This window comes from Thalia democratica, chromosome 8 (assembly GCF_965202585.1).
Source record: "Thalia democratica chromosome 8, ktThaDemo2.hap1.1, whole genome shotgun sequence".
Classification (NCBI taxonomy): Eukaryota; Metazoa; Chordata; class Thaliacea; order Salpida; family Salpidae; genus Thalia; species Thalia democratica.
The window spans coordinates 12,959,222-12,973,471 of NC_139172.1; the positions used below are offsets into that span (position 1 = coordinate 12,959,222).

The following is a 14,250-nucleotide window of genomic DNA, read 5'->3' on the forward strand; positions in this document are numbered from 1 at the left end:
TTCATTAGAAAAGACTTACTAGTTACAATACTGAATTCTAATATATGCAATTCATTTTCGTATTGGTAGGTTAAGCTACTATTGAGTAGCGTTTTAATACAATTTTCGACTATTATTATTATACATTACATAATGAATTATTAAAAACACCTACAATATGTTAGTACATAACTTTATTTTATAATTTTACATAATTTTATTTTTTTACATTTTAGAAGTAAATTATTATATTAAAATAAATAAAAACAAATTATACAGTAATCTTCCTTTATTGCACCAACGTATGTTTCTGTGTGTTAACGAATCAACACACTTCAACTGGGTTCTGTAAAAAAATAAATACTGTAATAAAAGAATAGAAGCTAAAGTAGGTGTATACATGTGTTTATTAAAATAAAATAAATTCTACAGATTTTTAAAGGTTAATAGTTAATAATAGGTAAAATATTTAATGTTAAATCCGACTGTTATAAAACTATATAATATTTGTAATTATGAAGTCTAAATTAAGTAAAGTAAACATACTTTATATAACGTTGTAAGTATACACAACAAAATAACAAATCATAATATAAACAAACCATTTACTTTAATGGAAAGAATAACTAATTCAAATTTATTTTACCGTTGCCAATGATTGAACAAAATACATCCAATAATTACGTCACAGTATATATGAACATTAAGACAGCTATTTAATTTGTATTGTTAAGTTAGTTAATTTAGTTTTTATGTTTGGGATAGCAGTAAAGCGCTTTAGTATGAAAAGTAGTCTGTAATCTATTTTGAAAAAATAGCGAAACAACAACCATTAATTAGTGAATAAATAAAATTTAACAACGGTAAAGACAATAAAAGTCACAGGAACTTGATATAACGTATATTTTATATATTTAATGTTTCTGATGATTAAATCTAAATTATAACAAAAACAAAGTTAGATACAATTAGGAAACAGATTTAGTTTAAATGTAAAAATTTAAAATTTAAGAAAACAAAGCACAAAAAAAAAACTTGTTATTAAACTTACAAAGCACTGACCGATAATTAAGTTACAGCGACATATTAAATCACAATGACTTAAATTACATATATATTGTATATAATAATTATTAAAATAATTGATTGTTGTTTTATAAAGGAGCAGTCGGGTGTTTAAATTAAAAATCCTATACAGATATTTTAAATATTTATTAATTAAACTATCTTATATATGAAAGTTAAAATGTAGAACATAAAACAATGGTGGTCATATGCTAAGTATAAACCTGCATTTAAAAACCTCTAGCTCTATTGAGCGTAGTAGGTAAAAAAGCACGGTTTGCCTGTGATTTGAATACAGGCTTCCAATTAAACTTGGAACTTAACACATAAAGATGTGAAAAATTATAGTTGGAGGATAAAATGAATATATAAAATGTCGGAAAATAGAAAGTGACATGTATGATATATATATATAAATAATAAATGAATACAACAATATTTTACTTAAGATATATAGTTATATTAATATATATTAAGTGAATGTGTGTGTTTACGTGAAAAGTGAATGAAAAATACGGAAGGTGAGAAAGCGCCAAGGTGTTATTTGAAGAAGAACTGTCGGTTGTGTACACAGTTGTTTGAAATATCACGTCTTTTATTGAGTAATCATTTACTACATTCTGCTAAAATTGCCATTCGTTCAAGGTTGCATATTTGGCAGATCTTGCTCGCGCTACTGATGTTATTGTTGGCGTGGTGAAGGATGCTCCATTCCGTTTCTGGTTTGGTACCATACCTGTCAAAATACTGCCAAACGAAATCTGGCAATCTTGTGCTATTCGTTTTATTTACATGCTTAAAAGTATACTTATGCCCGGTGTACCTATCTTTAAAATGGCGTCCTGTCGAACCAATATACAATTTATCGTTATTATTATCATTATTATTATTATTATGTTTGTTATTATCTTCACTAAGATAACATTTAACACGCATCTTATACATGACAAAAATAATAGTAATAATATAAATGTTAATAATAAGGATAAATTGTAAATTGGTACTAAAGAACATAAGTACTGAAGCGATTGTTTGTGGGTAAAGTTGAGTTTTTTTTTACCCTAAAACGGTCGTTTCAGTAATTATATACTTTAACTTCTTGATTTACATTCAAAAGTTATTTCTTGCGACCATGTGTGCCTGAGGATTCCTAATATTGACGAAACCGGTCGGAGGTTGTTTCGGATGCTGAGGTTGTTGGTCGTTTCGTGAAGTTCATTAGACATTGAAGGTCGAAATATTAACTAGCTATTTTTATAATATTAACCTTTTGCATCAGATATCTAATAACAAGCAAGTTATTCCAATAAGCAAAACGATTTCATAAACGTAAGGGTTATAGCTATTAGCACTGTCAATAAACCAGCAAATTTATACTTTTGTTATAGGTAATAAATATTCTTCAGTAATATTTCTCAGTTTTTTTTTTTTTTTGTAGAATATATAACCTTTAAATTAAGCACAATTAAAGACAAAAAGTAAAATGACGAAAGGCTTAATTTAAATTGAATGGGTAATTATTGATAGCAACTAAACGAATTATTATTAAAGTTAGGTGAAAAAAGTGTCTGTGGTAACCTTAGAACGAAGCATAATATTTTCATGCTTCCAGCTCCAAACAGTCAACATATAATCAGGAGCACATCCGACTGAAGCAAGCAAATCACCTGCAGGATTAAAATCCACAAATGAGTAAGCTTGTTCCGTTCCACCTAATTTATTGTCAGAATTAAAATAACAGTAAAAAATTATTTTTAAACTAATTATTCAAGCTGAAAGTTATTCAAATACGTTTAAATACTGCACATTAACAACAATACTAAGAAAAAATTGAAACAGGCTCTATCTCTGTGTTCATTACAAATTTTTACAAGTTTATATCTTATTTTTTGTTAATTTAAATCTTAATTATAATATGCATTTTACAGTGTTGATAAATATCTTATAAAATTAAATTATAAATTATTTATGTTTTTAAAGATAAAATATGAACTAAATGCTTAAAAAACTTTCGTAAAACAGTTTCCGATTGAAAATGACAACATTTCTTGCGGTTTGAAATCAATTATACTTCACCGTTTTATTTTTACCAACTTTAAGAGTTATTATGTATAGACTTATTTTGATAACTGCTTTTTATTTGAATAAATGAATTAAACTTACAGTACATCCTGGCTTATCCGGCCGGTTTCAGTCAAAAATTAGATTTAAAATTCAGCTAATTTTTTTTTATTTCAATAGTTAAAATCCCTAATAAAAACAATTTGCTAACTGTAATTTATTTCTTCTTTAATTTTTATAACTAAAAGTAAAATCAATTGCAAATTAAAAGACAGCACAAAATTTTAACTTAATCCAAGCAGTTTATAGTAACGTCATAATTCTAACACTTTTTTTAAGCTTAAAGCTAGGATTTATAATTTTCGATCAGTAAATGAAAACGGTTTTTTATTATGCATTCTACAGTTTTCTGATCTTGCTCAGCACTTAGTACTCTTGCTTAGTCCTGTTAACAGTGCGATTAATTTTGGTGATATTGATTTTAAGCTTTATCAAAGTTTTGTATCGTTTATTTTTTGTCTGTTTTAGTTGTCTGGTTCATTAAGAAAAAATAATAATTAAATTAACGGAAAACTTACAGTACGTTTTATTTTATTCATTAAATAATGTAAAAATAGTGAATTATTAAATAAACGAAATATTGTTCGTGTTAGGCCAAAGACTAATCTAACCATAGTTACAAAAAAAAAAACTTGCCCAACATAGCCGGATTAACAAGGATGCATTTTACTTCTAAAACTTTTAACATATTGATATACTTGTTTATTTTAAAGTTTCTAGCTATGTATATAAAACTTTAAATATTCCCATTTTTAAAACATATAGTCTCCATTTTTAGAAACTAACATGAGATAATCTTTTAAAAATTAATTTAGAATTTTATTAAGCTAAATTGAAAAATTTATTTATAATTTGTTTATACCAGAAACCTTTTAGAAAACTAGTTACATATTAATAGCAATCAAACCTTTAAATTCTTTATAAATTACTTTATAGATAATAACTATCTTTTTAATGTACAAATACATATTATCTTTTGCAAAAAAATTACTACAACTCTACTACACTTAAAACTTATAGAGTTTTTAGCAGGAGTCGGAAAACTGCGACCCGCAAAGTACTTTTCAGCTAAAATACTTACAATTATGCTCTTTATTAGTGCTCTGTTATTGCTTAATTTATCATCTTATTTTAGCTTTACAATATATTTAAATATTGATTAATACCTTAGTTTTAAATATCTACGACCCGCGAAAGACTACTTCTGTACAAGTGGTTCTACAAGTAACTTTTAGTAAAGAGTAAGAGTTAACTAAAAGAAACATTTTATCCATAAAGAACTATGTTTGCTTTAGTGCAAAACTAATGTGGTAGGACGTCAAATTCACACAAACAAGACCCATCAAAAAGCAAAAATACTTTTTTAGTATGCTAAACTTTAATCAATTGACGCATTTTTCCGTTATTAAAAAGTTTATGAATGTAGTATGACTTAAAAAAATGAAGTCTAAAATAAAACTGTCCTTTTTTAATAGATAGAATTGATAAATGCTTTGCAGAGTATCTTAGCTGCTTCAAATAATGATTAACTAATTCAGAGATTTAAACTATGTTATTAATTTGTTTATAAAACTTTTCACTTATGCTTCTTTTAAAAGTAAAAACGCGCGAACAAAATTATCTATGTATTTTGACGTACATATAATTATTTAAAAATAGTACATATTTTACGATATTTGAATAAACCTTTTAATACACGAAAGAGTTTTAAACTAGGAAACTCATAAATAAGAATATTAGGCTTCGTTCCTTTTTCAGCAACTGCAAAATAATTTCCACTAGGATGTACCTGTAAAATTTTTTGAAATAGTAACGCAAAAATAAAAATTTAAATTGATAAACTTCAACAAATTATTTTGATTATAATTAAACAATATCTAATAAGGTAAACGCTAGCTTAAAAGTTTTTTTAAATAGAAAGTAACGAATAACTTTATAAACAATTATATATTACTTAGAAGCTATTTAAAGATGCAGTTTATTTCTTTGACTCTAAAATCTATTTTTAAATAAATAAATCTTAAAGCTAAGGAGTATCGAAAGTGGAAGTGAAGCATCTTTAAAAATATGTAGGCATACACATTACTAAAATATTGGCGTTTTTTTTACTATAAAATATGTTTAATGTGTTCGAATAAAAACCACCAGAACATTAAGAGTTTTAACATGTTTAATAGTTGGCTTGATTGCTTAAACATAGTATTTTTCATAAAATATTAGTTACGTCAGTATTTTAGCATATATTTATTGTTTGGTTCATCTATTAAAAAAACAATTGTTTAATGCTGCTTTAAATGTGTATCCTCATAGTTCTCTGCTACTACATTTGCGTTCTCTGATAACACATAATGTTGGTCATGTAATGTATTTAGCTCAGGATTACATTCTCGAGTACGTTTACTTGTACCTAAAATCTTTTCAGCTATTTGCGCACGCGTAGCGTGATTAGTAACGAACTAAGAGAGGCTACTTGTTGACAAAGGCTTAGGTTTCTTACTATTCTATACTAGCTTTTTTAAGATGTGATGAAGAAATAAAAGTCTTTGGAAGCAATCGACTTTGCTTCTGCTCGTACAAGCTGCCAGCTTCAAAAAATAACCTTTCAGAATAAACAGAAAATGGAGGTACTGAAAGATACTTCCTTACAAACCTGGCGAGATGTGGGTATTTTTCTTGCTTTGGTTGCACCAAATTAAACTTTTAGCTTTTAATATTTTTAAAGTAAATTTTTTCACCAAAAACAAACTTTAATTTCTGTCTTAATCTATTTATCAATTGAATCTTATTGCTCGCTTTTCTGTTTCTGTTTCAAACGTGGAATAGAACAATAAAAAATCATTTGGAACATAACTTTCAGACAGTTGAGTTTTAGGACTATTAGGCAGTACTAGAGGAAAGTGACTACTTTGACCAGTCTAACAAAAACTATGCTTTTCTACTTTTAATTTTAGCAGCAATTCAACCTCCTGTTTGAGATTAGGGGGAAAAAGTAAAATCGATACCGTGGTACGACAGCTGTTCTGACTAACAACAAGCTGTTATTATGAAGGTTTAAGTGTGAGCTGTTATTTGTAGTATACAACCTTCTTTCAAAAGCTTCTTATATATTTTCTGCCAAGGTTGCTAAGATTGTAGAACCACTTTAACCTAGTGGACTATTCGCTTTAAATTTTAAAAAAATCAGTACTTCTGCATGCGGAAATACAATTGACAGCAATGCGTTGTTTCTACTATATTGCTGCTTTACTATGTAAAAAGGTTGAAGTAGTTCAATAATGTGGCAAACAAGTTGCCATTATTCAACTTAAAACTTTTAAAACTTATAACTTTGGAACTTATTCTATTAGGACTAGTTGTTTGACTATGTTTATGTCTAAAAAACTAAACAATAAAACCTCTAGAAAATGAAATATGGTAAATTATGGCAATTTATAAAAAAATTAAAGGTATATTTACTACTTAGAAATATGATCAAACTATAAATACCTAAGGATCAACTCACCTTAAATGCTACTTAAAAAATTTCGAAAAGTATAAAACAAAAGACTTACAGTTACATGTCCAATTCCTGAACCACTGCAGCTTCTTACAAATCTATGGTGCTCCTCGTTATCTTTTAAATTAACTAGATGAACCTAAAAATTCAAAAATATCATAACTTAGTTATTTAGCATAACTGGAATTTTTCTACAGTTTTCACGTTTTATAAAAAATGTTACTTGAGATAAACTTCCTAAATATCTTATGAACAAATGCCAATTTGAACTTTTATGAAAACATACTTTGACTCGGACTAAAGTTGGATACAAAAATATTGAAAACCATAAAAAAAATACTAAAAACGAATTTCTAACACTGAGTAACTTTTTAAAACTTTTATAGAAATAAATTTCTTAAAACTTAAAGTCATTTTTTTCAAGTTAATTTAGTTTGTAGCGTATTAAATGATTTTACAGCTTATTTAAAAAATTAAGCTGTAAGTATCAAATAAAACTAAAAATGTTAAAATAAAGTGTTCTATAAAAAGAATTTATTGTAATTAATATGGAAACAGTATTAAAAAATCATATCAACCCTTTTAATGTAAATATTTGTAGTGTGATAATATACACTTTTAATTAAACTATTGCGTTTTTTTTTTTAATATGTTTATTAAAAATACCTTACTCAAGTTATGAATTTTCTTGAAATTGATAACAAAGTATGTACTTAGTACATACTTTTAATTTTAATCTAGATAATAGTTTAAGTTCACAATAAGATGTAAAACTGTCAGACAAATTTTAATCAATGAAATTTCATAAAACTTACTTTAATAAAAAGTCTATTACTAACTTTTATATAACTAAATATATTTTCAAAAAATAAATTTGTCTGAAATTTTTTGTAAGAAATGTCCAGTTTACCTAAAACTTCCTTATCTAGGAAACATTTTTGAGAAGTTCTTGAAAAAAATTTCTGAGAAAATAAACTAGGTTTTTTGACTTTGTACACTTAAGAACGATTTTGTACACTCGGAGTAGAATTTACTTAAGACGTTTCTCCCACCAGATAAAAAGCAACATTCTTTACTAGTTTAGTTGTCACTGTGTTAAGTAACTACGTGGGAAAAGCGTCTCAACGGTTTCACTTACAGATTGATCAACATGTGCCAAAAGTCCTAAAAACCTGGATTAACGGTCTTCTGGAAAGAGCTAAAAATTTTTTTTTTTTGCGACCGGCCAACACTTAGTTGACAATCATGAGTTTGCCAGTAATTACAAATAGGCAAACTTTTCAGTTTTAATATATGATGCGAGTTGATAACTTATTTTAGCTACGTGTTCTGGAATCTTTATGTATACAATCCTAGAAGCCAAGTTTATGACAGAAAAAGTTTGACTAATAAGTTAGGCTTAAAGTTTTTTAAATAGTTTTATGACTGTGTGCTTATTTTATATAAAATTAAATTTATTATTGTAAAACTCTAATTATTAATTTGTTTTAGTATGATTTTAATCTTAAAGTTTAATCTTTTTTACCAATAAACGTTAAAGTTTTTCTTGCTCTTAAGCTAGTTAAAAATTCAAATTAAACCTTTGACTATTACATCACTTCTTATTTTAATTTTTTTTTGTAATATTAAGCTTATAATATACTTAATTTTATCTATTCTTACTAATAGTTTTTGTTGATAAATCTTGGTCAAAAGTTCTTTACAATAATTCATTTATTATAAAATATGTGTTGTTAAATGTTAAAAAAAAACCAAACAATAAAAAAAAACTAATTTTTCTTTTTTTTAAGTTTCAAAACTATATATTAAAGTTTAATTTAATAAAATAAAAGGTAAAACGAAGTTTTGAAGGTTTTTAGTTGTAGTATAAAAACTAAAAAACTGGAAAGTAGTAACTTTTTTACAGAAATTGTAAATTTAAATTGCATTTTAACTTTCTTAACTTTTTTTTTTGTTTTTAAAAACTATAGAAAGATTTTAAAACCTTAAAAATTTTATTAATTTTGTATTTCACTCTTCTAAAATATCTTAAAATCTAGGCAAGGTAGGTTTGTGATAATTCTTCACAATTAAAACATTTTAGTAAAAACTCGTATTCATTATATGTTATAACAAGTAGTAGCTTCTACTTGTTTCAAAAGATAGAACTTGGAAAAAGATTCAAAGATATTAGTACTCAGAAATAAAACAAAACAATTAAGTAAGGTAGGAAGGGTAGTATAACAAGTAGTAATTTACTACTTGTTTCTATAAGTACAATGAAGGAGTCAAATATAAGTTTAAGTGAAAAATTAAAACAAAGGAGTTAACATAAGTTTAAGTGGAAAATTGCAGAAAGGCTTTTGAGCGTGACGTTAGTAAGTAGAGAAGAGAGTAAAAAAATAAATGAGTTTATCTTAGTATGTTAAAAGGATGTTTGGGTTGTTGTGCGGGTTGTTGATAACGGAACAGGCCAAGGGATTAGAAGTACTGCAGAGGATAGAAGAATCGTTCACGTTTTGTAAGTCGTAGCCAGCAAACAGTCACTAAGCTTAAGAAAACCTCGAGTCACTTGTAGTAGAACTGCATCACGCTACTTTATCACATAATCGTTTTTGTTTTTTGATGTATATAAATCAACATTCACTTAAAGTTGTTTTTGTAACATTAGCTTAGCAGTAAGTTCAATACATTTAAGTTAACAAGCGTTCCATTAGAATGTTTTATAATGTTTTATATATAAATTAATTAATATTTCATGTCGTCCAAACGCTTATCGATGGAAGACATAAAACGCATGATGCGGTCACAAACAAAGGCGAACAGCCAGAACAAACAATTACCTAACCTAACTACGACCGAGCCATCGGTCAGTGGTTATAATGTGAATATTTTACAATGAGAACTTATCATAAACAAAAGCGCCCAGCTGACTCAGAAACTTGTTAAAAGTTCAATATTTTTATTACAAAAATTAACATTAGACCTTATATGAAAATTATAACTATATACTATATGTTACTTTAAACAGAATAAAAAACTGTTAAGGCCATAGGGGGGTCCGACTTTTTTTTTTACGAAAAAAAATTTTGGATTTTATATGAAAGCTTTAAATACAAACTACAAGCCTGTTTTTATAGAATTCAAAAATATAATTTAACTTTTGAGATATTTTATTTTTTGTAAAAAGTTTCCGATACAAACGTATGGACCGCAAATTTTTTGGGGTCAATTTTCTCGGAAATTTAAAAATTCACTAAAAACCTATCTCCTCCTTCATTTTTTGACCTAGAGACTTCAAATTTTCAGGAAATGTTTCTTTTAATATTTTGAAGAATCTGAATGTTGGAATTTTTGAAATTTAAAAAAATAAAAATTTTATCCACAAAAAACTAAAAAAAAGGGTAGTTTTTTGACAATAATTTTTTTTTTACTCAAAATTTAAAAAATTCCTACAATAGATCTCTTTAAAGTTTAATGATACACATTCTGTAAAAATTTGAGAAAGATTACTCAAAAATGAAGGAGGAGATAGATTTTTAGTGAAATAGTCTTTTTTTCCATTTTTAGTTTTCGCCTTCCATAAGGAACCTATTGAACGCCCTTTCTTTGATCGCTTATATCTTATACTTTGAGTTTTTTTAAGCGGTTAAAAGTGTCTGATAGCTCTGATTAAATTCTACAAAATAAGATCAAGTTGTAAAAAACAAAGTGGACCCCCCCCCTATGGCCTTAATTAATTTTTGAGATAATGTCAGTTGTGTAAAAAGTTTTCAATACAAACGTATGAAGGAAAAACTTATCATCGTTGATTTTCTAAGAATTTTGAAAAGTCTATTAAAAATATAACTTCCCCTTCATTTTTGGTCAACAACCCTAAAATTTTCAGGAAATGTTTCGTGTATTTATAAAAAATCCTACTGTAACAATTAAAAACTTAAGTTGTAAAAAAAAAATTGACTAAAATAAAAAAATGTAACAAGTTTTATTTTTACTCAAATAATTGTTTAATAGATATGCTTGTTATTTAGTTAAAATAATCTGAAAAAGTTATAGAACAATTGCTTAAAAACTGTAGGAGAAAACAGATCTTTTATGAAATAGTCTTCTTTTTTTTTTTTTTTGGTTCTTCCATAAGGGACTTTTTGTGCCCTTCAATTTTGTACCCTCATATCTTAGAAACTACTTTGAATTTTACAAAATGATAAATAGTAACTACTAGTCAAGTTAAAGATCTTTAAAACAAGATCAACATGTAAAAAAAATGTGTTACTCCCCTATGGCCTTAAAATAAAACTACAAAAGTTCACAATTCGATTGAAATACTTCAATTATAAGTTATAAATCCTGAACCTAGTGTTACCTTTTTCTAGCAGTTTAAGTAGAATATTTTACCTTGCCATTTAAAGACTGTTTATAAGCACTATGAAAAAATCGTTTTCATTACAAACGATTAAATAAAAGATGAGCCAAACTATTAAAAATCAAATTAAAAAATAAACTTTGTAAAACGAAACATACAACTTTTAAAGTTGAACTTTTGTAAAATTTAAACTTAAGGTAACAAGATAAAATAAGCAAATTAAACTATTAACATTAATTATATCACATAATAATTTTAAACATAGACAAACATAAGTTTTATGTTGTTATTATGATAAAATTGTAAATACAAGAATATATTTTTAAATATAACATAGATGTTATAAAAACTCTAAATCCAAGTTGTATGGTTTTACTCAGTATTCTGTGTTAAGGAACCTTAAACTGTTAATTTGTTGAGATGCATAAAACAGGGTAAAAAATTCAATATCTACTCATTTCAACTATATTAAGGCAACTGCTTAATAAAACATTTATCTATACACTTTTCAATATTTATAAACATTTACTTTACTACTTTACAGACTTTTCACAACACTATTATGCAAATACTAGTTTTATTGACATCAAGTTAAAAGTAATTTAATCAGCATATAACTAATAACAAAACATCCTTTAAAAACTACTTATTCTTAAAATTTTTGAATACAGTTAAAAACTTGTTATATTTTTATTAGAATTAAAACTTAAATTACTAACCAAGGTACCAGAAGCAAACAGAAGTGTAGGTCCTTTAAGAAGATGCAGATTAGATCTACGCGTACAATCATAACCAAATGAATGGAAAAACTTTAATAAATTTAATGGTATACCAGAATCGTTTGTGACGTTAGGCTTTGACTGATATTCCTTAAAAAAACAAAACAAATAAGCTTAGAAGAAAACACAATCCAGCATATCTACAAAACTTGAAACAAATACATTGTCTCAAAATGGTTTTACATAAACTTATTTAGGAAATTATTACTATTTTCTATTTAAAGAGCTTACAAAATAAACAAAAACTATTGCAATGTAACTACGTAAACAAAAACAGGCTTAAGTTCAGTTTTAATGGTTTAAAAAACATTAAACGTCTACTTTTTGTAACAATGAACAGTTCAAAAAAGATGTTAATGTAAATATAATGCCCTGGACAAGGCAAAAAAGGTACTCGTGGTGTATGACTCATAACCAAAAGGTTTTATCCTGCACCAGGTCTTAGGACAAAACATTTTGAGCGTTTTTTTTTTGTTGTTTAATAAACAATTTATATAAATAATAGATTATAGTGTTTAAATATTGTTTCATAAAAACTATGTTAAAGTATGTTAACAGACATGTTAAAACTTTGAAAATTAAAAACTAACTTTTATTAAGTTGCAAGTGGTATTTAAATAAAAATTATATTTATTCTCCTTCTTTGAAGTAGAAATCTCTATATGTTTTACAATTAAACCAAACTAAAACATCGGAACTTACGTTATATTTTGTTAAGTAAAAAATATCTTGTCTATTTCTATAGCCTTAATATAAAGTGAAGTAACTTATACTAAGAACTAAAAGTAAATACAAGACATTTCTTAAGAACTTAATTTCATACAGTTAAAAAATTACACATTACTGGTGACTTTTACATATTTTAGACTAAAAAATATTTTATAAAATTTTAAGAATTGTAGTTCTTGATAAATTTTGAGAACTTGAGCATGTTTAGCTGTATTATAGTTTAATAAACAACAACAAAAATAGGCTCAAAATATTAGGTCCTACAACCTGGTGCACTTCAAAACCTTTTGGTTATTAAGTTCCACACCACAGATACCTTTTAACGCCTTGTCCAGGACATTAAAACCTCTGTCAATATAATTTTATTAACTTCTGATATATACTATAAGTTTAACTTTGTTTATAATTTTTTTCTATTAAGAGGTATATTTTAAAGTATAAAACATAATACAAAATAACTAAGTTCTTCAACATTTTTAAATGAAAACTATTCAAGTAACTTAAAAAAACACCAACACTGTTTAAAATACCTTATTTTAGTTTTTTTTTTCAACAGCTTCTTAATCAAAAGAATAAAAATTTTGCAAATTTTTTTTATGTTGTATTCATAATTTATTTAGTAAATTGAAATCTTTTAAGGCTACAGATAAGGATGCATACAATTTTTCAAGAATTTTTTTTCCTAAGAAAGTTTCTTACTTTTGAATGTAAAATTACTGTTAAGTTTACATAGATTAGTATTAAAAAATACACAACACTTAAATAGAAGAAACTTGTAATTTTATACTTTTCATTTTGCTTAGCTTATTAATATTTTAAGTTTAGTATTAGTTTAGTCTAACAAATAAAAGCAATTCAACATACTTCATTATTGTAATAGAAATCTTCAGGTAAAGTATCCTGTCGGCTTAAGGAAACTGTTTTAATAATATTTATAAGTTTTAAACTTTTACATAAAAACAGAAACATAGTTACACAATTCTATACTTCAAGTGAAGTAAAAAGAATAATGTTTTTTGCTATTAAGTGTTTTTAGAGTAGAATTTACATGATGGTAATATGCTTTTAAAATTTACTGAGCTATTAAATAAAATAGAACTGTGTAAAAACAACCAGGATGATTAAAAGATCAGCAAGAGTAAGCCTGATATAAAGGTTAAAATTATTAATGTTTATATTACAAACTTATTTATTGACGATTTTATTCATAAAATAATGTATCAATCAGGCAATCCATGAGATTAATGAGATCATCAGTTACCATAAAGTTCTTATTCAAATAAAATTATATAACTGAAATTAAGCTTTGTTAGAACTTTCTTTATTTTTTACTCACTTGAATTTCTTTTAAATTGCGATTCCATAGTTCAATTCGAAATTTTTTTAATCTCAGTCTTTTGAATTGCACTACTTTTTCATATATAATTTAATACATATCTAAAACTTTATTTGTCAAACAAATAAGTATAGTTATAAAAAATTATTATCATTAAGATTTCAAATTTGAGCAAATCAAAAAATTAATTTTTAGTAGGTATGCAAATTTGTACTTGGGGTCAAATTTTTCTAAAACTTCTATGAATTTTTTGAAAGTGATGCTTTTTTATAAGTAAGAAAGGAGTTTTAAAAAACAAAGTTGATACATATTAAATCTATTATTCATATTTTTTTTTTGCAAAAGGATAACTATATAACAGGGTTTGGCAAACTGCAATTTGCAAAGTAAAATTTGCAACACG

General features: G+C 25.7%; 1 protein-coding gene across 3 annotated transcripts in view; it reads right to left on the reverse strand.

Annotated features, from left to right (window-relative positions):
* LOC145842678 (cilia- and flagella-associated protein 44-like) overlaps window positions 1-13,953 on the reverse strand; it is a 58,886-nt gene extending 44,933 nt beyond the window's left edge. For all 3 annotated transcript variants that reach the window (XM_082950151.1, XM_082950152.1, XM_082950153.1), the window contains exons 1-6: window positions 13,848-13,953; window positions 13,376-13,428; window positions 11,723-11,872; window positions 6,717-6,800; window positions 4,852-4,954; window positions 2,623-2,756 (exon numbers count right to left, since the gene is read on the reverse strand). In XM_082950151.1, the coding sequence (XP_082806277.1) occupies window positions 2,623-2,756; window positions 4,852-4,954; window positions 6,717-6,800; window positions 11,723-11,872; window positions 13,376-13,428; window positions 13,848-13,875 (552 nt within the window). In that variant the 5' untranslated portion in view covers window positions 13,876-13,953. The remainder of the gene's footprint in view (window positions 1-2,622; window positions 2,757-4,851; window positions 4,955-6,716; window positions 6,801-11,722; window positions 11,873-13,375; window positions 13,429-13,847) is intronic.
* Window positions 13,954-14,250: the final 297 nt, after the last annotated feature.